This window comes from Peromyscus leucopus, chromosome 4 (genome assembly GCF_004664715.2).
Source record: "Peromyscus leucopus breed LL Stock chromosome 4, UCI_PerLeu_2.1, whole genome shotgun sequence".
NCBI classification, from domain to species: domain Eukaryota; kingdom Metazoa; phylum Chordata; class Mammalia; order Rodentia; family Cricetidae; genus Peromyscus; species Peromyscus leucopus.
Genome location: NC_051066.1, coordinates 67,103,253 through 67,129,291, shown reverse-complemented (window position 1 = coordinate 67,129,291; position 26,039 = coordinate 67,103,253). Strand labels below are relative to the sequence as shown.

Sequence of the window (26,039 nt, the reverse complement as noted above, 5' to 3'; positions counted from 1 at the left end):
AATGATAATACCTGTCTCATGGGATATAGCCAAATCAAATAACACATGAAGTATCTAGCCATATCCAGCTAGCTTTTGGTGTGTGCCTTCTGGCCTAGCTGCAATTTGCTTCTTCTGCTTTGTTATTTCTTGGAAAGTCATAATCTTCCTCTTCTCACTCTTTAAATGGCATCAAAACTGAATTGATCTCAAGATTGAGGACTCCGTTATCTCCTGTTTTTATAATGCTTCTTCTTCCTCCCCCTGCATTTGTGTAGCTTTGGGGATATCCAAACAGCTGATGATTTACCATGTGACTACTTTCCACTTAGTGCTACCCATTTGATGGTTCATTCAGATAATTGCCTAACAAAGCTTTTCTTTTTCTCTCTCTTTAAATGATTTACTTAATTTTACTTTTCTTGTGCATTGTTGTTGTGTCTGTGTGAAGGTGTCAGATCCCCTAGAACTGGAATCACAGACAGTTGTAGCTGCCATGTGGGTGCTGGGAATTGAACCTGGGTCCTCAGGAAGAACAGCCAGTGCTCTTAGCCACTGAGCCATCTCTCCAGCCCCTTCTTGCTTGCTTGATTGCTTTCTCTCTCTCCCCTCTCTCTCTTTTCTCTGTCTGTTCTTCCCTCCCTCCCTCCCTCCTTCCCTTCTTCCCTCCCTCCCTTCCTCCCTCCTTCCCTCCTTCCCTTCTTTGCTCCCTCCCAACACCCTTCCCTCCTTCCCTTCTTCTCTCCCTCCCTCCCTCCCTTTCTCCCTCCTTCCCTCCTTCTCTTTCTCCTCGTTCTTCACTTATCTTCACTGTCTACATCCAGTTTCCTCTCCCTCTTAAGATTAAGAAGTGTCAAGGTGTACTGGGAGACCTGAGTCCCAGCTTGTATGGTTTCTCCTCTTTCCTCTAGCTGGGATGTGTTGAGGTAATGAAAAGCAGACCTTCTCCACTGAGGCCGTTGCTTCTCATGCTGGCAGCCACACTCGAGCCTCTGAGCAGTTGGAACGTATCGAGAAACCACAGAGCCCAGAAAGAGCATTCTACAGGCAGTTCCACACAGGGGGAATCTATTTACACCATACAAGCTGCAGTTTACATGTGTGTGAGTAATTGTTTATCTGCACACTCTCATACTTCACCTAATATGTAATACACATGCCCTGTCAAGCGGGTTTAACTAAGTACTACTATGTCCAGATTGCCCTGCACATCCATCTGCTAACTTGATATAAAGGGAAACTATGGGAAATTTGATGTCAAAACCACCTTGTTAAGAGTGTTTTTCTTAGTCCAGTGTGATGTTTAGAATTGTAAACCATACAGGTCTGATCCCCAAACACTGTTTCTTGCACATTTCTCTGACTAACCGTTTTCTTCATTCCTGTACTGTGACAGAGCATCGTGTGTGCTCTGCATCAGTGGGAATGGGCCTGTAGAGAGCTGAACTCTGGCACAGGATAATGCTTACAGAGGGGCAGACAACTGCAGCACACATCAGATCTTCTGCAGTAGCATTAAACTGTGCGGGCTAGTGTGCTAAGAACTGAAAACAAGGAGAAAGAATGGGTCTTAGTTAAATAGGGCACTGTAGAGGAGCCTTTCTTTTTTAGTTTTTCCTCCTTTTTTTTATTAAGAGATTTCTATTCATTTTACATACCAACCACAAATTCCCCTGTTGTCCCTCCTCCCACCCCCTAGCCCTCCCCCACAACCCACCCCCCATTTCCACCTCCTCCAAGGCAAGGTCTCCCATGGGGAGTCAGCATGGTACATTCAGCTTAGGCAGGTCCAAGCCTCTCCTCCCTGCACCAAGGCTACGCAAAGTGTCCTACCATAGGCACTAGGCTCCAAAAAGCCGGCTCATGCATTAGGGACAGGTCCCGATCCCTCTGCCTGGGGGCCCCCTAAACAGTTCAAGCTAAACGACTGTCTCGCTTTCTTTATTGGGAAAGACAAATAGAATTTGGATAGGGAAAAAAGGGAACTTTTAGTTTGGCATGAAGTCAAGGTAGCGTAGTGGTTAAGAGTATAAGACTAAGCCAGGCGGTAGTGGCGCACGCCTTTAATCCCAGCACTCGGGAGGCAGAGGCAGGTGGATCTTTGTGAGTTCAAGACCAGCCTGGGCTACCAAGTGAGTGCCAGAAAAGCTACAGAGAAAAACCTTGTCTCAAAAAACCAAAAAAAAAAAAAAAAGAGTATAAGACTTTAATGTTTGAGGGCCTGTCAGTGTGACTTGGGGCAGGTTGCTTATCTTTGGGTATAAAATAATGAGATTCATACATAAAAATAAGTTTGTTACCAAATTGTTAGAAGGAAGGATTAAATGAGGTAATGAATGTGAAGTGCTTGGTGCTCTGCCTGAGATGTAGTGGGTGGTGGATGAGCTGGAGCCAGTTACTGTCAGTACACACATTCTCAAGTATTGACTGGGTGCCTGTGCCTTCATCAGTGTTCTAGAGACAGAGGATATAGCAGTGGATAAAACAGATGAGAAATCCCAACCTTCATGGAAATTCTATTCCGAAATTGTTGTTTTAAATTTTTTAGGTTTATTTTATGTATACGTGCTTTGCCTGCATACATGTATGTGAACCATGTACATACCTGGTGCCTGAGGAGTCAGAAGAGGGCATTGGAACCCTGAACTGGAGTTAGGGATGCTTGTGAGCCTCCAAGTTGGTGCTGGGAACAGGTCCTGCATCCTCGAAAGAGCAGCAAGTGCTCTTAACCACTAAGCCATCTCTAGCCCCTGAAAATGGCTCTGACCCTGTCCCTTTTCGTGTGTGTATAATAGTGCTGGAATCATAAAACCTTGCAGAGCTAATATGGAGCCCCTCCCTCGGTTCTGCTGTCATTATATATCTTCTGTAAGCAGGACGAAACTGTCAGCATCAGTAACAATACGAACAGCAAGCTCAGGCTCTGGCTGTATCCAGGGTGGTGCACTTTCCTAGGGTGAGCTCTGCCCTGTCTTGGATCACCAGCACCACAAGGCTGACCACTAACTGTAGTTCTCATGGGATTTTCACCTTCGTGCTTGGAGGGCAGTTTCTTCCTATGATAAAATAAAGGTTGGCAGGATTTGTACCAACAATCATTGTCTTGTTTTTCACTATCCTGGTGAGGGATATTTTGCTCCTTAGAGTGTGACCTTTTCTTTATCTCTGGCTATGTTTTGGATATTTCCTCTTTGTCTTTGGGTTTGGGCACTTTTGATATACTCTGAATAGGATTGCTTTTTAAAAATATATTTAAACTATTTGGTGTTTAGTGCTTCTTAACCCTATAGTTTGATGTCTTACTTTATTTTTTTTCACTTATTTATTTTGTGTGTATGTGTGTGCATGCCCACACAGTCATGAGTTCCACTACGCACGTGCAGAGGTCAGAAGACAACTTGAGGGAGTCATTCTCTCCCTTCACAGTGGGAGTTCCTGGACTGAGCTCCGGCATCAGGCCTGGCAGCAAGTGCCTTTGCTCCTTCCTAAGTCCTCTTGTTGGCAAAGTTTGATTGTTTAGTATTGGTGAATCTTCAAATAGGAGCTATTTGAATTTACTTCCTTTTCTCTCTATCCTGCTTCTTCGGGGATTCAAATTACCCAAATGCTAGAACTCTTCATGATGTCCTCTGTCTCTCATGTATTTTTCTGCATTTTCCTTAATTTTGTCTTTTAGGTTCTATTTTGCATAGTTTATTTCCTAGTTCATTAATTCTGTCCTCATTTGTATCTAAATGCTCTTCAGCCCCCCTTGCAAGCTTAATTCTGTATTAAGTTCTTCAGTTCAATCATTTCCTCTTAGGCTGGTACCTCGTGTTTGTAATTCTACCACTCAGGAATCTGAGGCAGGAGGATAGTGATTTCAAAGCCAGCATTGGGGTTGTATTGTTACCAGCACTCTATATGTTACCACGTAGCTTTACCTGTTTGCCATTCATGCTGCTCCCTGGATGTCAGGCTGGTATCTCCTGCTCAGCCTTCCTCTTCCCCCAGTTCTTGTCTTTTATCCCGCCTGTACTTCCCGCCTGGCTACTGGCCAGGCAGCATTTTATTTATCAACCAATCAGAGCAATACATATTCACAGCATACAGAACATTCCACAGCAAACTCATGAAGGAAGACATTCAATGGAGTGGCTTACAGTTTCAGAGTTTAGTCCATTATCATCATGGTGGGACATGGTGGTGTCAAGCAGACATGGTGCTGGAGAAGGAGCTGAGAGTTAATACATCTTGATCTGCAGGCAACAGGAAGTGGTCTGAGATACTGGGTGTGGTTTGAACATACATGAGACTTCAAAACCTGTGTCCACAGTGACACACTTCCTCCAAAGCCAAACCCACTCCAACAAAGCCACACCTCCCAATAGTACCATTCCCTATGCGCTTATGGGGGCCAAGTACATTCAAACTACCACGAAGTGTTACTCTTATATACATAAAATGCTTGGAATTTGATTGCTGGCTAATGCCTTCCCTGGTAAAATCTTTCTTCTCTCAAGCTTCATGTGATTCCTAGGAAAGTTTTGAGAATTGCCAACAAAAATGATACACTATTACGTATCAGAAGTTTTCAGGAAATGGCATCTAATCAGTTTCCCTGGATGGGATTCTATCAGCTTAATGGTTGCTAGAGTGCTGGTAAAAATACAACCCCCAATGCTCCATAATGTAATACTGAGATATTTGCAGCAAAGGAAAAGTGAACATAATAAAACTGATTCTTGAGTGGTAGCAGAAGCTTGTTTTAGAAATTTGAATCATTTATTAGCCACAATTTTTCCCAAAATAACTATTTCTGTAAGTCTCTCAAATATTTCATTGCATTTTTCTTATGAATCTGAGAACTGTACCAGATGGTAAGAATTGCAGAGAAGAGGTCAGTGGCAGATAGAAAGATGGATGGAGGGAAGACAGGAATGTAAATCTTTAGACCAGAAGAGGGCATTTAGAAATGGGGATTTCTTTTCTTTTCTTTTTTTTTTTTTTTTTTTTTGGTCTTTTGAGACAGGATTTCTCTTTGCAGCCCTGGCTGCCCTGGAACTTGCAATGTAGACCAGGCTGGCCTTGAACTTACAGAGATCCCTCTGCTTCTGGCTCCCAAGTGCTGGGATTAAAGACTTGAGCTACCATGCCTGACAGAAATGTTGATTTTTTTTTAATTGCCCATGCTGTTTTGAGCATCAAGGGAAATAAGTTGATTTCAGGCAGAAGGGATAAGATAAACAGCCCATGGTAGACCCCGCCTTGACCCCAACAGGCTCAGTTCAGCTAACTCAATAAAGTGGCATCCCTCTCAATCTGCATCTGCTTCCCTCCCATTTTCCTGTTTTATCCTCCAGGTGGCCACTAGCAATTTGGGGCTTACGTTCTGAGTATAGGATGATAATGGAAAAAGAGACTTTCTTCCCAGCTCTAACAACAGCGGCCTGTTGGCCTTATTGGGCTGTCTTGTGTCACATACACAAAGTCCAACCAGTTAGTGACCAGGAGAAAGGACTCCGCTGCTGACCAGACTGGCCTGTCCTTCATGGCCACCTTTGATTATTTTATAATCAGTATTCGATTTAGTATACCTAAATTCTGGGTAACATGTTTTTTTTGTTGTTACTACTTTGATTTTTTTTTTATTTGTTTGTTTGTTTCCATTTTTTGAAACAGGATCGAATGTAACCCAGGTTGGCCTTAAACTTACTACATGTTTAAGACAACCTAAACTACTGATTCTCCTGCCCACCTCCCAGCTGCTGAGATCAGATACCAGGATTGTGCCAACACACTTGACTTTAAATATGTGTGCGTGCGTGTGTAGTGCGCACACACCACACACCCGCAGACATGCGAAATGCTAGACAGATGCTCTACCACCAAGCTACATCCTGAGCCTTTCCCTTTTTTTAATGGAAATCTTTTGTAGTTATCCTTTCCCAGTATCATATGTGTTAGATACGGTGGCCAGCAGCTTCTCTCTTTTATTTCGCCATTATTTGCAATGGAATAATGATATGAACCATAATGAGGAGCTAAACCAAGAAACTACAACAGAGGAACTTCATCTAAACCAGGACTTTATTTTTTATTAGTTTTTTTAAAGTAAATATACAAAATAACAGCTTTCTTTACAGCATTTTCATAGCATATTGTCTTATGCTCATATTGCTCCTCTGGTCCATTTCTCCCTTTTCTTCTCCCAAATCCTTTTCTTTTTAGTTTCATGTTACACACACACACACACACACACACACACACACACACACACACACACACACACATATCTAGGCTCCCCATATGAAAGAGAACACGTGATATTTATCTTTTCCCCCTCCTATTTTCCCCTCTTCCCGTGTTCCCTCTGCCACATCCCTTCACATCTTTCCTCTCCCAACACAGTTCTGGGCTTGATGTTCCTGACAAGATCACTGAGTTGGGGTTGATGCAGAATGCAGTCAGATTAAGAGATGGAGTTCTACTTTGCTTGAGGAGCAATGGAAATCGTGGTCAGAGGGCAGCTGTGGCAGATTGTATTTCACGATACAGCAGCCAGTGTTCTAGGCTGCTTTCCCTTTCTGTATACCCAAGCTGCTACACTCAGAGTACAAAGGATGCTTAGCTCCTGTTATTCTGGGTCTAGGACAGACACATTTAGTCCCATTAGAAATCCAGATCCTTGCCGGGCAGTGGTGGTACACACCTTTAATCCCAGTACTCGGGAGGCAGAACCAAGTAGAACTCTGTGAGTTCAAGGCCAGCCTGGTCTACAGAGAGATCTAGGACAGGCACCAAATTACACAGAGAAACTGTGTCTCAATAAAACAAAAACAAACAAGCAAACAAAAAATCCAGATCCTCTCTTTGATGGACAAAACCTTTATTTGCTAAAGATAAGCTTTGTATTTTCTTGGACATTCGATCACCAAACACTGGAGATCCTGCGTTTGTCTTTAGTTATAATCCCATCAAGCTAACCCATTAATTCCATGGATGGGAACTGGAAGACCATTTATTTGGCATGTCACAAAATATAGTGGAGGAAAGAAAAAATATCCCTCTGATATTTTCATGGAGGAATTTGAGGATTCAGGCTTTAGTTATAAATAACCAGATTAATGTGTTTAAATGCCTTCAATCACTCTTAAATCATTTCTTGTTTTGTATCATGCTTACAATATTTTAGAAATAACTAAAACAGTGGTTGGGAAATTCTGATGTCTATTAAAGATCCTTGAAAAGCTTCACTCACTAATGGGATGAGTATTTGGGGCAATAGACAGGCAAACATGGGCTAGCTAACAGAGTGTGGCATTCTGTGTCCTGTGGTTACCACTCTCTCTCTCTCTCTTAGGAGGGGTGTGATTTACAGGCAGCTCTGTGGGGTTGCTGTCTTTGTTTTGCAGGCTTTCTATGAAAAATGTCATCCAAGAAATAGCAAGCGGCCTTAGGTGGTAATGCAGTATGGTGCCACATTAGGTTAGCCAGAGGTAAGGATTGCTCTTGGGAGGCCGCATCATTTCTGCTAAGAGATTACTGCTTTGTTGGTGGGGTTTTTGTTGTTGACCAATTAGAGAAACTAACTGCTATATTGATTCTGGCCAATTCTTGTCATCATTGGTCCTAAAGGCTCTTGTGAACCAAGAGCACCTGGCTGTTCTGAAAGCCTCCATCGTCAGTGATGGATGGATGCTCATCTCGTCCAAAGAACTCTTCTGGGTTCTTTCTTTCTTTGTTCTTTGCTTTGTTTCTTTCTTTTTCTGAAGCACCTTCAAGCATTTCTGCACGGCTGCCCACCCTCTTCTGTTTTACCTCCTCCTGTTTACTGAATCCTGGATTTCCCAGCTCCCAACTGTAAGAAGGAGCTTTATTTCAGAGTAGAAAGGGGCCCCCATATGTGGCCTATTATATCCATATCAACTTGCTTACCCTTTTCAAACAGCTATTGTCTTTTAATAGGGTCCTGCCTGGCAGGGGGAGTCCTTAATTCCTGCCATATAAGAATGGACAGCTTGAGTTACAGCGAGCTGCAGTTTGGTACTCTGATCAAAAGGCCTCTGTTGTTTTTAGAGGTTTTTTTCCCCTCTCTCTCTTTCTTTTTCTATATCCTGGACTAATAATTCAGCACAGCAAGGTCATTACAGGCTTTGAATTGAGAGCCGAGTGTTAAATTACTGACCTAGAATAAAAGAGATCTGGGGGGCTCTCAGGAAAGATAAAGGGATCCCAGCTAGAAAACTTGCAAGCCCAGCAACCTCACTTCTTAACAATATTATTTTTTTTAATCCTCTCTGTCTCCACAAGTCTTTTCTGGGATGAGGAAAGATCTCCTGCCAGAGAAACTAGGTTAGGAGCTCAGTGACATCTTCTGAGCTCATGAGCTGCGTAGGTGAAGGCCGCTCATAGGTGCCTCTGTCCTTTCTGGCCACTCCATGGCGTCAGTAAGTCCTTTTCTCCTGCCTTGGCTTCTGTCCTGTTTCTGCTGCCCCACCAGAATCCTGGTGACTGGGGAAATGAGAGCTAAACAGTAGGAGTTTATTTGGCTTCTGGTTCTAGAGCAGAGGTTCTCAGCCTTCCTGATGCTGCGACCCTTTAATACAGCTCCTCATGCTGTGACCCCAACCATAACATTGTTTTCATTGCTACTTCATAACTGGAATTTTGCTACTGTTATGAATTGCAGTGTAAATATCTGTGTTTTCCTATGGTTTTAGGCAACCCCTGTGAAAAGGTCATTTGACCCTAAAAGGGGTCATGACCCAAGGTTGAGAACCACTGTTCTAGAGGCTGGTAAGTCCAGGATTTAGGGCCGTATACACTGGGGGCGTTTTGCTGCATCATAACGAGGGAGACTCCACACTGTTGAGAACTTGAGAGTTTCAGAGACAAGCCAAGAGGAAAAGGTGAACTTGCTCTTTTTTTACCAGCTCACTTCGGTGAATGCTTGAATCTATTCATGAGAGCAGAGCCCTGGTGACCTAATTATCTCCTCGACTGTCCACCTCTTTATGGTGTTGTATGGTAACTAAATGTCAATGTAACTGTTGGGGTGCGTCCAAACTCCCTTAGCCAACAAGTCAGCTGTTGTTAAAACGTTTACACCAAGCCGGGCGGTGGTGGCGCACGCCTTTAATCCCAGCACTCGGGAGGCAGAGCCAGGTGGATCTCTGTGAGTTCGAGGCCAGCCTGGGCTACCAAGTGAGTTCCAGGAAAGGCGCAAAGCTAGACAGAGAAACCCTGTCTCGAAAAACCAAAAAAAAAAAAAAAAACAAAAACAAAAAAAACGTTTACACCATTCCAGATGAACAATAGTATACCTTGAAGAGATTTGAAAGATATGAAAAATACACTATTTAGTCTCCCAAATATTTATGTTTTTATTACATGTATTTATTTGAATGGGGGCATATACATACGTGTGGAGGTCAGAAGACAACTTTCAGGAGTCAGTTCTCTCTCCAGTGTGGATCTTGGGAATCAAACTCAGTCATCGGGCTTGGTGACAAGCAAGTCCTTTACTTACAGAGCTGTCTCAACAGCCCTCCCCCACAAAATATTTTAAGAATATTTTATCATCTCATTACAAGCTACTTCAAAAGCAAGGTGCTACAGGTCATAGCTGTAATCTCTGCATATAGACGGCAGAGGCAGAGGAATTACTATGAGTTCAAGGCCAGCCTGGGGAACACCATATGACCCTGCCTCAAAAATAAAAAATAAAAATACATTTCATATTTTATAATTAATACTTATATTACTTTGTAAGTGACAGTTCTCCCACACTTTTTTAATGTAATTTTTTATTGATTCTTTAGGAATTTCATATCATGCATTCCAACCCCACTCATTTCCCAGTCCTTCCATATCTGCCCTTCACCCTAGTAACCTCCCCACAAAAGAAAATAAAAACAAAAAGTAAAAGTAAAAAACAAAAAACCATCTTGCTGACCACTCTGGGCACCGACCTGCTCCTCTGTGGAGCGTGGCCTTCTCTCACACCAGTCACAACTGCCGTGTCTGCCTGTACCACAGATCTCCTCCATCTTTCCCGCCTCTCCATCACATAGTTGATCGTCCTGGCTGGGAAGCTGTGGTGTGTCACACAGTAGACCCTTTTGCTCAAACAACTTTATTTGCAAGTGTTCATTGCAATGAGTTGTTGGTCTGCTACATCATCGGTACTGGACACTCATTACAACTCCTCCCGGATATCCTGCTATTGCAGAGCCATAGAGAGCCTGTGGCCGTGATTCTCCAGGAGCAGCCCTCCCCCCACCCAACTCCAGCAATTCATAGATGGGTAGATATTGGGGCCCTGGATGGTAGCTGAGTTGCTGAGCCTGGGCCTCTGAAGGTGCCCCCTCCATGAGGGGCAGGACCACCTATCTCACTCTCCAGCTCTCCCAGGACGGTGAAGGCTGGGGCCAGCTCATCAGCCCTGGGTCATCAACATGGCTTCAGGCAGCAGCCCAGACCAGGGACATCCGCATGACCTGTGGTGGTAACATGGGCCTCGGACATCAACACAGACACCAGCTTGGATAGGACCATGGACCCAGGCGTGACCCTGGCAGCAGCACAGGCCCAGATGTCACCATGGTCTCAGATGGCAGCACAGGCCACTTAGATCAGTATGGCCCTGGTGGCAGCATGGCCCTCAGGCATCAACATGGCTTCAGGGGGTATCCACATATCCATGGCTTCATGGATATCCACATAGCCTTTGATGTTAACACGGGCCACAGGCATCACCGCAGATGCTTGCTGCAGTAGGACCTCAGACCAAGACATGGCCTGCAGTGGCAGCCCAGGCCCAGGCGTTACCATGGCCTCACATACTGGCCTGTTCTTCACTGCCGTCACATCTCCAGTCCCACCTCTCTCCACAGCCCAGGGACTGCTCGCTTCTCCTTCTCTCCCATCTGTCCACCATGCCTTTTCTCTGTCTTTCCCATCTCTGCATCACATATTTGTTCATTGTGTGGCCTCCACTCTCTGGGGCCTCGGGGCGGGACCCAGGTGGCTGCCTAGGTGTCCGGGTGGCAGCTCTTCCATACTCCAACAAGAAAAAAATACCCCATTGTGATGAATTGGACATCTCCATCTTACTCTATACTGGGTCTTCTGAAGAAAAGTACTTCCATTTCTTCATACCTTGCCAACCTATTATCTCATATATCCATTCTTAGAGTTATCTCTAAAGCCAGATACCATGCAGATCCTCTGGAACATATTCCTTTCCTAAGACTAATATTTTTAGAAAAGTCAACCTTTCATAGAGTTGATGCACAGCAAACTAATAACATGCAATTTTACTCATTAAAAAATAGTGGAGCCCAGCATGGAGGCGAAGAAGTGGGTACAAAGTTTTACCCAGAACCAAGAACCGGTTGACTCCTGCAGGGAGAGGGCGGACGAGTTTTCTACAGTGGAGTGACACTGCGACATCAGGACACTCCAGGGCAGGCCCCTGCTCAGAAGGCCGTGGCCCAAACCAAATAGACTCCATGGTTTTGGTGTGGGGGGGGTGTTTGTGTGTTTGTTTTCAATTTGTTTGCTTGCTTTTTTTTTTTTTTTTTTTTTTTTTTTTTTTTTTTTTTTTGCCGAGACAGGGTTTCTCTGTGTAGTTTTGGTGCCTGTCCTGGATCTCACTCTGTAGACCAGGCTGGCCTTGAACTCACAGAGATCCACCCGGCTCTGCCTCCAGAGTGCTGGGATTGAAGGTGTGCGCCTCCAGGTTTAAAGAGAGAAAGAGTGAAGTAGGCTGAGGGGAAGTTGAGGAGGGCCTAGAAGTATGATCAAAATATACTTTATGAAAAAGATTTGTTAAACAATGATGAAATAGTAATGAGCACAAAACCACATATCTGGCCTAACGTCATACAGACTAGGAAGTGGTAAGACTTGACGCAGGCTTTTGCTCTCCGACATGTGAATGTGAGCATCTGACCCTCCACCTCCACCTCAAGAATGCAGAGCGCTGAGTTAGAGCCGAGAACCACCATTCTCTGTCTCATGTGGTGCTGGAGATTTGTGCGTGCTAAGCAAGCGCTCTACCAACTAGCCACATCCGCAGCCTGACAGAGTCGTCTTATCCCAAGTCTACTCCAAACTAGACTCTGGTGGGTGCTAAGGAGGTGGCCCGGCTGGTACAGTGCCCGCTCTGTGAGTATGAGGACTTGCACTGTGCTTTAAAATGAAAAAAGAAATAAGTCATCGTGGTGCACACCTGATCCCCAGCCCTGGGAAGGCAGGAAGCAGGAAGCTTGTGGGGCTCTCTGGCCTGCCAGTCTAGCCGAATCATGGAGCTAAAGGTTCAGTCAGAGACCCTGTCTCAAAAAATAAAGGTGGAGAATGATAAAGCAAGACACCCAACACCAAACTTTGACCTTTACAAGCATACATGTGCACTTGTACCTGAACATACATGAACATGCATGCACTAAGCATACACATACAAATATGTTTTAGTTATAACTTCCATATCTCATTTTATCAGGCAACTCTACAACTATGCATACTACGTATTTGACATCAGTATCTTACCCTTCTTTTTCATTGTGGTAAAAATACATGACCTGGTCAGGCAGTGGTAGTGCACACCTTTAATCCCAGCACTCGGGAGGCAGAGGCAGGCGGATCTCTGTGAGTTCGAGACCAGCCTAGTCTACAGAGTGAGTTCCAATATAGTCAGGGTCACACAGAGAAACCCTGCCTCAAAAGCCAAAATTGTTTAAATGGCCAAAAATTTACCACTTTTAAGTGTACAATTCTGTGTCATCATATGCATTCAGAGTGTCCTGTGAGTATCATCACTAGAACTTTTCATCTTCTGGAGGAACTCAGCACCCATTAAGTGCTGACTCATTAATATTTATCTCCTTGTGACCAACTTATTTCATTTAGAACAATGTCTTCAGGTTGTCCGTATTGTAAATATTTTATTTTCTGTGGCTGTACAATACATAAAGAGTGAAGGATTCTCGAGGGCTCAGTGTTTGGAAGTTTCAGTCCGTGTTTCGGTGGCCCCTTTGGGAGGTGGCCAGGCAGCACGAGGTAGCAGAGCAGTGGAGGGAGGCGCTCACTGTGGCCTGGATGCAGCAAGAGAAGAGACTGGGTGTCTCTCGCCCGCTTAAGGACGTTTCACATTTTGCTTTTCCATTTCCCGCCAGGGAATTCTGGGGTTGCATCTGCTTTTGGACTGTTGTGTATTATACTGCTCTGAGCATGGATGTACAAATATGGCCTGTGTCTCTGACTTCATTTCTTTTGACTGTGTACTCACAAGTGGAACTGCTAACATACACAATAATTCTATAATATTTTGCTTTCTAAGACACATTTATATTTATTACTATTTACATGTCTCTCTTGCCACTTTTAATTTTTTTTAAGATTTACTTATTTATTATGTACACAGTGTTCTACCTGCATGTGTCCCTGCATGCCAGAAGAGGGCATCAGATCTCATTACAGGTGGTTGTGAGCTACCATGTGGTTGCTGGGAATTGAAACCTGGTCCTCTGGAAGAGCAGCCAGTGCTCTTAACCACTGAACCATCTCTCCAGCCCATCTTTTTTTTTTTTAAGGCTTATTTATTTATTTATTTATTTATTATACAGAAGAGGGTGCCAGATCTCATTACAGATGGTTGTGAGCCACCATGTGGGTGCTGGGAATTGAACTCAGGACCTCTGGAAGAGCAGCCAGTGCTCTTAACCACTGAACCATCTCTCCAGCCCATCTTTTAACTCTTTATTTAAGTAATTTTTTTTAATGAAAGGTTGGCAGGAAAATGGTTTTCTTTTGCTTTTCTGTGCTGTGAACTAAACTATGGTTGTTGTATATGCTAGGTAAGTGCTCTACCACTGAGCTGTTAATTCATTCCCAGTGCTGAAAAGTAGATGTCAATATGGCTTTTCCTGAGGTTTATTGTCCATATGTTCATTGGTGTTGGTGTTGTCATTGAAACAGGGTCTCAAGCCCAGGCTGGTCTTGAGCTTCTTAAATAGCTAAGAATGACTTCATGCCTCATCCTTCTTCTACATGCACTCCCTGAACACTGTAGTTTTTACTTAAGTTGTGTAAGTGAGACTCCTTATAGCACAGGACTGAGAATTGTCTAGGCTGGCACTATGGCTCAGTGGATAAAGGCATCTGCCTCCAAGCATGATAGTCTGAGTTCAATCCCCAGAATCTGAGTGGTGGGAGAGAGAATAGACTTGCACACACATGCACGGGCACCCACACCTGTATACTCACAGAGACAATCACAAACAAACAAACAAATAAACAAACAAATAAATAAATAAATGTTAGAAAGAAAGAGAGAATGCACAAGCAAGTGAGATTGAAATGGGGGCATGTGCCTTTAATCCTAACACTTGGGAGACAGTGGCAGACAGATCTCTGTGAATTGGAGGAAAGCCTGGTCTACATGAGTTCCAGAGCTACATAGTGAAACCCTGTCTTTAAGAAAGAAAAGAAAAGAAAAAGAAAAAAGAAAAGAAAAGAAAATTTAGTAAGAAAAAAAGTTGAAGGTTTTTTTTAAGGTATTCAAAAGAAACTGATTGTTTTCATAGTACAACACTGAATCATTGAGATAAACTACTTAATCATGGGCCTATACCGCTCTTATTGTATTATTGTATTAGGGTTAGAATTTGTACTGTATCAAGCTGATGAAAGAAAATGCTGGCTATACTTTCAGGATGGGAGGCTAAAATCTTTTTAGATTATGGATTAGCATATAGAAAAATGTCTGCTGTAAATCAAACAGTGAAGGGGAAGATGAATAGGAACCTCATTTACACAACTTAAGTAAAACATAGCTCTCTGAACAGATGAAGATAGGTTTCTTTTATATTCCAGAATCTAATGAATATTTATATGTATAATTCAGCTATCATTTGGCTTAAAAGGGCTTATTGGGAAATGTTATTATTTTTACTATTTTCTACACAGAAAATATTTTACTGTTTAAGATAACCCTGTACTTTTCAATTATAACCTGCTTTTATGTTCAAGTTATCTGTGTATTATTTCTCCTGTAGTTGTACATAAAATGTTTTTACATTCAAAAAGGAAGGACAAATACTATAGAATTGTATTATTGCACTCTTACTGAATGAACGCAGTGACTTGATCTCGGAAAGGTAAAACAACATGCACAAAGAAGCTTTAACCAAAATGGGTGCTTGCAAGCTACACGTGGCCCCGAAAGAACCTGTGTGACACCAACTCTGGAGTCAGTAAGCATAAAGTACCAGGAAGAAGATGACTGCAGCATTGGCAATAGCAAAGTCATACAGGTTCCGATGTCCCCGGGAAGAAGAGAATGGAATCAGCAGCAGCCCACTCTTCAGTTTTATCACCATTGTGAATGATGGATCATATCTAACAAGATTCGGTCTATTACCAATACACTCGTTTGAGGATTTATTTCCACACAAAGTCATGTAATCTTGAATAAGAACAAAAGATGATGGTTTAGAATGAGCAGACTTTGAACCAAGAGAACTGACAGTTTAATACTTCCAGTTTTTAAACAGGGTGTTGCTGAGGAAGGGGTTTTATAGTCCCTAAGAAACTCAGATAAACGGTATTGGAGGGCCCGTGAGATGGCTCAGTGGGTAAGGGTGCCTGCTGCCAAGCCTGAGGAGCTGAGTTCAAGCCCTGGAACCAACATAGAAAATGTAGAGAACCGACTCCAACAAATTGTCCTCTGACTTTCACAAGTGGTCTGTGCCATGAACACACACACACACACACACACACACACACACACACACACACGCACATCAATATAGTATTGGATTTTCAGTGAAATTTTTAGATGATGGTAATGGAAATAATGGAAACCTTTTGGGGAATTCTAGTAAGAACAACAACAACAAAATAACCTAAAAGACCTAAAAGTTATAGCTACAGACACAAAAGAAATAGGATGAAATTTACCTTAAATACTTAGGAAGTGTGGTGGTGCACTGTAATAATCCCAGCTCTCAGGAAACTGAAGCAATAGAATCTCAGGTTTCGGGTCTGCCTGGGTTGTTGTAGCAAGATCCTGTCTCAGAACAGTTGTTTTTGGGGCAGATAGGCAGCTTAGTGGTAGAGTGCTTCTCTGGCCTGTGCAATGCTCTGCTTGACCTCGAGCACATCCAAGAGAAGAAAAGGGTTTTGGTGCAAGACAGAGACCAAATAGCCAAATGTGGAGTTTGAGGGCAAAACCAAGAAATGATGTTAGTCCTGATTTGAAAAAGCTGAGAGAGAGAGAGAGAGAGAGAGAGGGAGAGAGAGAGAGAGAGAAGAGAGAGAGAGGGAGGGAGAGAGAGAGAGAGAGAGAGAGAGAGAGAGAGAGAGAGAGAGAGAGAGGAGAGAGAGAGGAGAAAAAAGAAATGAGTCTGGCTGAGAACCCCATCAGAGGGGAAGGCTCTGCAGGGGTCTGAGGAGGAGCTTCTCACCTGCAGCACTAACCGTGGACAAGGAGAGCTGGGTGACAAAAGAGATGTGTGTGTGAGGACAGTGAAGAGAAGAGATGGCAGGGCTGAAGGACAGACACAAGACCCGCACAGTAGAGAGCGTGATGCAGCGGCAGCAGGGTCCTGGAGAACGTGCCAAGGAGAAACAGCCTTTGTCCGGGCCCTTCAGCACAGCCAGGCGGTGTTTCCCCAGGGAAAGTACAAAACATAATTACTTTGGATTTCAAGTGAAATTAGGCAAAGTCTTGGAAGCACTGTTACCAAGAGCTCTTTCAGAGGCCTTGGGTTAAAGGATCAAAGACCTTGTAAGAAGACAGAGGACATTTATGGCAACCTGATTGTAAAATATAGCTTGTGAAAAGCATTTTTATGTCTGCTTGTTTTTATTTTTTGTTTTTTGAGACAGGGCTTACCCTGGCTCTTCTGGCACTTGCCCTATTAGACCAGGCTGGCCTTGAACTCAGAGATCGACCTGCCTCTGCCTCCCCAGTGGAGTCATCTTGCTTCTCTGCTGATGCTCAGCAGGAAAGGAGCTGAATCAGTAGTTCAGCAGTGAGTCATAGAAGCTTTGAGAAATGTGTTGGGAAGTCTGAAGACTTCAAGAGTTTGAAACTCTGGCAGGTGGGTGTGTGGTACACACTTGTAATCCCAGCACTTAGAAGATTGAGGCAGGAGCATTGTGAATTCAAGAACATATGGGGCCAGCAAGATGGTTTGGTGGGTTAGTGTGTGTGCAGTCTTCTGATCTGAGTTCAGCCTCAGAGCCAACATTAAGACAGGATAATTGCCCCGAGGTTTGTGGGCCAGCCAGCCTGGAATATTCAGCATAATAGAAATAACAAAAGAGACCCTTCTTTGGCAAGGTGGAAGGAGAGAACCCAACTCCTGAAAGTTGCCTTCTGATCTCCAAATGTGTGCCATGGCACTCATGCGTTCACACTCAAACACACATCATACACACATGTTCCAGCACACATAATAAAAATAAATAAAAATGGAGAGAAGAGAGAGAGAGAGAGAGAGAGAGAGAACATTCTGGCCTGTGTAGTGAGACTCTATCTTTAAAAAGAAAAGGGAGGCTGGAAAGATGGCTTAACACTTAAGAGCACACATTGCTCTTGCAGAGGATCTGGCTTTGGCTCCCAGCACCCACATTGAGCAGTTCACGACTACCTATAACTCTAACCCCACTGGATCCAAGGCCTGCCCTCCTGCCTAAGGCACCTGCGTTCATGTTCACACCCCCCCCACACACATACACATAATGAAAAAGAAAAGAGAAAAAAGAAAGTAAGCTCTGGCAGGAATTTGACTATTATAAACAAAGATCCTGGACAGGTGAGATGGCTCAGTGGATACAGGTGTCTGCTGCCACGCCTGATAGTCTGAGACCCACATGGTAGGAGAGAATCCACTCTTACAGGTTGTTCTCAAGGGACACAGTGACATGCACACACCCACACACATACAAAATAATCGACATAAAAATACTAGTAAGCCAAGGTCCTGCAGGGAGAGCTGACTCCCAGAGAAAGCAGCATGTGAGAACTAAGCCCCTTGGCCTAGCCTTTCTGGGGAGTTGACCTGTATGGAAACAGACTCTCCAGCCTTAGCAACAGGCCTATTTGGGACAAGTGCTCTATTCCACTTCTATTTTAGGGAGATTCTTTTTGGGATCTGGTGGCTGCATTTGAAGTGACCAAGGAAAGAAACTAGCACTTCTTCTTTCCCCTGCAGAGACTTTTCATAGCTCTTAAGGCCTGTGGGATAAGTTTTTCTCTTCCTAATGCAGGAAAATGTATCACTAATACTGCAGTCTGAAAATGAACTCTGCTGAGATAGTTACTTCGGCAGAAGACAGATCTCACTTTGAAATGCCAGTGTGTTAAGCTAGGGCTAGAGTGACGGGGAGGCTGCCTGGGTCTGTCACTGTTCCAGAAGCTGTCAATCACATCTGTCACAGTGACGGCTCTGTTTCCAGGCTGGTCCACCTGCATAGTGATTGAGGATTGATTAGTCCCTATTGAATTCTTCCAAAGTTTGGGACTAATTTTTTTTGTTTTACATTACGTATTACTTATTTGTAATGACAATACATGGGGGTCAGAAAGACCACTTTTTTTTTTTTTAACTTTTTCTTTTTCCTTTTTTGTTTTTGAGACAAGATCTATATATCCCTGACTAGCTTTGACTTCACTATATAGACCAGGCTTGCCTCAAACTCACAAAGATCCGCCTGCCTGTGCCTCCCAAGTACTGAGATTAAAGACACGCACTACTGTGGTGGTGGCCCACGCCTTTAATCCCAGCACTCAGGAGGCAGAGGCAGGTGGATCTCTGTGAGTTCAAGGCCAGCCTGGTCTACAGAGTGAGTTCCAGGACAGCTAGAGATACACAGAGAAACCCTGTCATGCAAGGAAGAGGGCGGGGGTGGGGTGTGAGGAGGGGAGGGGGAGGGAGGGTGATGTGCACTACCATACCTGGCCTGGAGGACAACTTCAGGTCATCTGGCAAATGCTCTTACCTGCTGACCCAGCTCTCTAGCCCAGTTTGGGGTTATTTTAGAATTCAGAGGTCTTGGATATTCTGCTTGTAACTAAGCCATTGTTGGCAATGAGAAGACAAAGGTTCTCAGTTGTCACCTGCAGTGTGGCAGGCTCTGTGTTTGGGTTGTTTTTTTCTAAATCACATTACTGATTGAGTTAGAGTATGAGCATGCATGTATCCGCCTGTGTGTGTGTGTGTGTGTGTGTGTGTGTGTGTGTGTGTGTGTGTGTGTATACAAGTGCCATGGAGTGCACTTGGAGACCAGAGGAAAACAAGCTAGAGTCAGTTCTCTCTATATACCACGTGGGTCCCAGGGATAGAACTCAGGTCAACGACAGTCTTGATGGCAGATGCCATTACCTACTGAACCATCCAGCTGGCCTGGTCTCTGTGTTTTATTCCAGTTGGACTCACTTCTTTATTGCTTCAGAGAATGTACAATCAATAAACCCAACAGTTTTCCTGATTCATATCTGCGTACAGAAGCTCATTCCACATGCACTACATCTGAAGACCACCTTTGTCAAAATCCTCCTGCACACAGGATCATCACTCCCTACCCGCAGTGGGCACACTGCACAGTAGACTAACAGAACACAGATAGTGACAGGGCAGTGAAGTAGGTGTTAGAAACACTGGCGGAATTCATGTCTAGAAAGGTCTTTGTAGCTCTGTAGAAGACAATGGGTAAAGGCAACTTCTGCTCAAGTGTGCTGTAAACCACTTCAGAGTTCTGCAACCCAGGCCGAGCGGTCATGCTCCACTGACTTCTCTCACCAAGTTACCATTGCCAAAGTCTGCAGCAGATAGGCAATGCAAAGACAACATTTAAGAGCTTTAGGCCTTATCTCAGCTTTACAAGGAAGGAAAGAACAAATCCAGGGATTGTTACATCAGGGACCAATTTGTACAGAGGAACGTAGCTTTGGAGTGTGCCAACTTTTGGAAGAACAAAACTCCAGTCTTTCAGAAAAACCCCAGCAATTGAAAGAATGAAAGAATTTTCATAGTGAAATTTGAATACTCAGGCGTTTATGCTACACAGGAATTCAGTGACAGTGTCTGTGACATCATCATGATGTCAAGATGGCGTGTAAAGTCATCCAGTGTATGAGCTGATCTAGGCTAGAGTTTGTTCCTTGGTGAGAGGGAGAAACCTCCCACTCAAGACATGCCTGTGCACTGAAATTCCGGTCTACTCAAGGAGAACTGATGTACGCAAGATAGTAAGCATGGCCAGGGTCCTCCATGAGACAAAGAAAGCATTAGTAATGATCTGAAGACAACAAAAATTGGGAAGTAAAACCACAAAATTAAACAAAAGCAAGTGTATTTTTAAAGTGGGGACTCTTACACTGTTTCTAGGCACAGCCTTGTTTTGAGAATTTTCTTCTCCTGTGTTTGTGTGTGTGCATTTGTGTGTGTGTGTGAACGTGGGCACGTGTGTGCAACAGAGTGCGTGTGGAAGTCAGAAGACGGCCTTGGGTGTTGGTCCTCACCTCCCACCTTGTTTGAGACAGAGTCTCTTGTTTGGTTGTCTACGGCACAATTGGGCTGTGTAGCCAACAATATTTGGCCATTCTCCTGTCTCCGAACACCCATCCTCTGCCGTGCCCCCCCTCCCCCCTGTCCGTCCGTGCCCCCCCCCCCCAGGAGCACTGGGATGGCAGAGGTGTGGCTACAACTCTAATGTACAAATAAGAGTAGAGTTTCTCTACTCCCCATTGGGGATATGTAAGCAATACTGAAATTACTGAGAAACCATAACATTGTTTTACAGAAAGGCAACCATGCATTTTCTCAACAATGTGTGAGGGCCCCAGCCACAGTTTCTTCAAGTCCACCACCACCACCACCTGGCTGATTAGTGATATTTTTAATGTTGATCTTTCCATTTTATTTTATTAAAACTGTATTGTGCCTGACTGTGCGCTTTTAATCGCTGCACTTGGGAGGCAGAGGCAGACAGATCTCTGTGAGTTTGAGGCCAGCCTGGTCTACAGAGTGAGTTCCAGGACAGCCAGAGCTACACAGAGAAACCCTGTCTTGAAAAACAAAAATAGGGCTGGAGAGATGGCTCAGCAGTTAGAGCACTGACTGCTACTGCCCTCCCAGAGGACCCCAGTTCAATTCCTAGCACCCACATGGTAGCTCACAACTGTCTGTAACTCCAGTTCCAGGAGATCTGACACCTTCACAGACATACATTTCACAGACATACATGCAAACAAAACACCAATGTACATAAAATAAAAATTAAAAACAGAAAAAACAAAAAAAATCTTTATTACAAAGAACCTACAAGTAAAAGATAATTGTGCAGTGAAATTAACCAGAACCAAAGTCTGCCCATTCAGTGAATGACATACAGTGAGAGCAGCCAATCTGAAGCTGAAGAGCTTCACATTGCATTGTATGACCTGAATTCATTCCTGGAATTCACATGGTGGGAAGAACTGACTCCCACAAGTTATCCTCTGACCTCCACATATATGCCTTGCCTCTCACATCTCCTGCCATCCCAAATCAATGAATAAGTAAATAAATAATAAATCATTTACATTAAGCATATTGTATCACTAGAGACTCATAAGTGAAATATGATGGGCCTGCGTTGCATCAGGGATAGAATCACAAGACGCCTGTTGCATGTGAGAATGCTGCATCTAAGATAGTATTTAAAACTGCATGGAGGGCCTGGAGAGATGGCTCAGTGGTTAAGAGCATGTACTTGCAGAGGGCCCAAGTTTAATCCCTAGCATTTACATTAGGTGACTCACACCTGTCTGGAACAGCAGCTCCAAAAGGATTGAAAACTCTTGGCCTTTGTGGGCACCTGCATTCTTATGTGTGTATACACACACACACACACACACACACACACACACACACACTTAAAATTAAAAAAAAAAACTGTACTAAGGATGTGATTTCATCATCCTTAGTTCCTTTGCAGTTTAGATCATGACCTAGACACCAGCTTTCTTCCCTGAGTATAAAACATGTTTTGGGACTTTGGGAAGCTATTCTTTGCTTGATAGCATCATACATTTAGGATACAACGTTATCATTGTAGACTCCATGTTCTGGAAATGCAGTCTGTCAGCTCTCCTGGCTCATTTGCTGTAGATCTAATTTTCTTCTGTAAGGTGACAGTGGCATTGCTGTGAACTTCATGGGTAGATTAACCCTTTCATAACTTTAAAGGCCTCTCTTCTGTACCATGTCTTGCTGGATGCTCTCTGCTGACTTGTGGTGTGTTAAAAGTTGATTTCTGTGGTAGTTTTCCATGAGAAGAGTATTTAATCTGGCTTTTCATCACAGCACTGTTAATATTAGAAAGGCTGATTTTATCCTAAATGATAACATGTTCTGTTAAAGACGGTAGACAGTCTCCCCTGAGGGGAGCCTGTCTGTGAGAAGGGAAATGGACTAGATGGCTCTTGAAATGTTTTCTTGTTCAGTTCAGTGATCCATAGCCTCCTTTGAGATGGCCATCGGATGAAAACTGGAGTTTGGAATTACTAATGTCCCCTTACTGCTTGCCACCTTTGGGTCAGGGTCTCTGGCCACAAAACTGAACATGTGGGACACTCGTCATTTTCCTGTTAGGGAATTTAGGAGTTCCTGGAGTCTGCAGGCTGCCCTTGCTGGTGGTGATTACTGGATAATTGCCTATTCTCCTATGCAATTTCCATTTTTAGAATACACTGGGCTCTACAGCCTCTCTTTCTTTGGCAGGAAAACCCAAAAGCAACAGAGTACATTTTTCCTCCTGTCCCTGGCCCAGTTTAAACAATGACTCACACGGGCCCTGGGGCTTTGCTTCACATTCTCGTTGAGGGGCCACTTCTTCCTTTTCTAGTTGTGTCTAGTGTTCCTCTGGAACCTTTCTCTCCTTTGTCACATGGGATGTGACTGTGGTTCTTGTTGGGGTGGACACAGTACAGTACTACCCTAAAACAGACAGGTAATCCAGGTCTGTCTTCAGCCATGTCCTCCTTGTAGCAGCCAGGACAGGTCGGGCTCATACGGAAGGATGCCTTAGGGAAGCAAGGCCTGCTGAAGGCCTTTGCAGTGCCGGTGGAGTGAAGGAGAAGTCTTCCTCCAGAAGAAACAAGTAGCCCTTTCCTCCTGGTAAGGACAAGGATGCTCTAGTAACCTTAAAACTTCCTGGGAGGCGCACGGAAGAGGTGGACGTGACCTTCCAGAGGGGCATAGTTGTACAAGGTTTCTTTAGAGAAGGACTTGATCAGTAGTTGAGCATTTTGCTAGTGGAAAACATAGCCCCCTGCCCTGTTAATCAGTGGTTCTACCTGGTGTTACACTTTTCCTTCTGATTCCAGCTTTCTGAAGCTCATCTAATGATGAATTCTTCATTTTTCTCTTTCCAGTTTTAACAGTGTATGCCAAGGAACCCACATTCTCTTTCGGGAATTCAGCTTTATCCAAGCCACACCTCACAATAGAGCATCATTTCTACGGGCCTTCTGGAGATGCTTCCGAACTGTAGGCAAAAACGGTGGTAAGTCTTCTTAACTCCATCTCCCCCATTTCCACCCTCCCCTTTTCTACCATTTCCAAACATTTTCCCTTTTGAAAAATAAGATTTATGTATTGGGTATGTGCTTATGTGTGTGTGCAGGTTGCCAAAGTGACCGATTTAATGTCTTTGGAATGCATATCTGGAGGTAACAGTACGTTTGGAGGGCGGAAGATAACTCTGAGGAGTCGGTTCTCTCCTTCTACCTTGTGGGTTCTGGGGATTGAACTCAGGTCATCAGGCCTGGTAGCAAGTGCCTTTTTACCTTCTGATCCATCTTGTCAGCCCACATATGTCTTGATTATGGTCCTATAAATATGGTTTAACTGCAGGCTTTGGAATACTTTATTTTGAGGAGATGACTATTGCTGTGTCAGAAATTTTATTAGCCATCATCACAATGATGCCCATTAAGAACCAAATATAGTTCTGAACACATGAGGTGTAATAACTTCCTTAACCTTCACAGCAACCCTCTCTACTGGCTACTCTACTCTGCATCTTCCAAATTATGAAACAGAACTAGAGGGCTAAGCAATGTGGAAGATTTACATAGTAAATGACAGGCCAAGATTAATACCCTCGCAGCCTGACTCCAAAGCTCTTGCTCTGGGCAATATTAGATGCTGTGTAATAAATAAAAAGAAGAAAGTAAATACAGAGAGATTGCATTTTGCAGCATTTCACTTACTGCATTTTACAGCATTGTGTTCTTTACAGTTTCAAGCTCTGTGGCAGGTTCCTATCATGCAGGGATATAGGCACCATTTCTACAATAGTGTGGTGTTCTCTCTCTCTCTCTGGTGATTCCCTCAGTATGTCTAACTCTTTCATCATCACTTCATATTTTGAAGTGGTTTTGCTCAGTGATCTTTGATCTCACTGTGGTTTTGTTTGGGGGCCATGACTGATGCCTATGTAAGACACTGGACTTCATACTTTAAGTGTTGTACATATTCTGAATGTTCAGTGAGCCATATCCCATCTCTCTCCCTCTCCTTGGGCCCCTCTGTTCTCCAAAACAGAACATTGAGATTAGGCAATTACTAACCCTATAGTGGCCTCTAAATGCAAGGGGAAAAATTGAGTTATATCACTTGAAATCAGAACCTAGAAATGCTTAATTTTAGGGAGGAAGGCATGTCAACACCCGAGAGAAGCCAAAACAAGGTGTCTTCTATCAACCAGCCAATTGTGAGTGTAAAGGAAACACCTTGAAGACAATGTTTTTGGGATGCTACTCAAATGATAGGGAGAAAAACTGTTGAGGTGGCCATGGCAGCTCACACTTGTAATCCCAGTCCTTAGGAGGTTGATGTAGAAAGATTGTGAGTTCAGGGATAGCCTATGCTATCAAAACACACATGGGGGAAAGGAGGGGGAGGGGAAGCCGAGAATTAACTCAGTGGCTAAGAGCACTTGTTGCTCTTGCAGAAGACCCAAGTTCAGTGCCCAGCACCCACACAGTGGCTCACCATGTTAGAGTAAGTGGGTGTTTTCCTTGAGTTTATAGGCCCCCACCTGCTCTTCTGAGCAGTTCTGTGCTTCTTTATGTATGGCCATTTAAAAAAGTGATCCAGTACTTATTAGATCATTTCACCTGTCCTAACAAACAGATAATATGGGTATTGTTTTGCCCACTTGGTAACTGATGAAATTGTGTCACTTGGAGGAGGGTTGCACACGTGGCCCTCTGTCAAGCTGCAGTGGACCTGGATTCATTCACTTGATGTGCTCACACAGCGCTTTTCCACTACTTCAGCTTTGATCGCTGTGTCGTTGACATGTAACCCCTAGAGATTGCTCACATCTGTTCTCCTGCCATATAAGAAGCATCTAGAATACTCGTAATAGCATCCTTCCCTTTACAGAATGAAAGATGGACTCAACCTTAAGTGAACTAGCCCTCTGGTCTCTCTCTATAAGCGTCCACACTCTGTGTGTAAGTGAAGCCTGTACTCCAGCGGACCCTGTCCTTGCCAAGCCTTTCTTGGTCATTGAAGATCTGTTATGCTGAAGAACCTTGGATTGGCTTTGGTGATATGGCATATGGAGATAACTATGGAAAACAGTCCAAATACCCTATTTTTTCCTGATTTAGAAGTAGGGGCCTCTTCAGGAATTTATTTACTTTCACAAGGGATTCATATAGCATTTGAACTCTAAGCAGATGTGGATTTCTTTATCTTTCTAATCGCAGCTGCCAGTGATGCATCCAGCTGCTGAGGAAAGCACCTCCCAAATTCTCTCTGATCCTCTCGGGCCATAAACAAGACCTAAATTTCATGCTGGACACTCGCTTCTAGGCATTTCAGTTATGCAGCTTCCTATTTCTTGAAGACCAACTGCAAAGTTTGTGTCTAGATGAGCCTAAAATCTTTGCTTAAACACTTTTAATTCTGTCTCAGCTCCTTCCAGGAAACTTTGGAACACCTTCCAGAGTGTGTCAGTTCCTGGTTTTAATCCGGAATGAGGGAAAGCTCTTGGAGGCAGAGCTCGGA

At 43.8% G+C, this 26,039-nt stretch overlaps 1 protein-coding gene across 5 annotated transcripts in view; it reads left to right on the top strand.

Moving 5' to 3' along the window:
• C4H11orf49 (chromosome 4 C11orf49 homolog) overlaps positions 1–26,039 on the top strand; it is a 171,383-nt gene that overhangs the window by 43,940 nt on the left and 101,404 nt on the right. For all 5 annotated transcript variants that reach the window (XM_037204990.1, XM_028878909.2, XM_028878910.2 and 2 more), the window contains one exon: positions 23,390–23,520. In XM_037204990.1, coding sequence (XP_037060885.1) covers positions 23,390–23,520 — 131 coding nt within the window. The remainder of the gene's footprint in view (positions 1–23,389; positions 23,521–26,039) is intronic.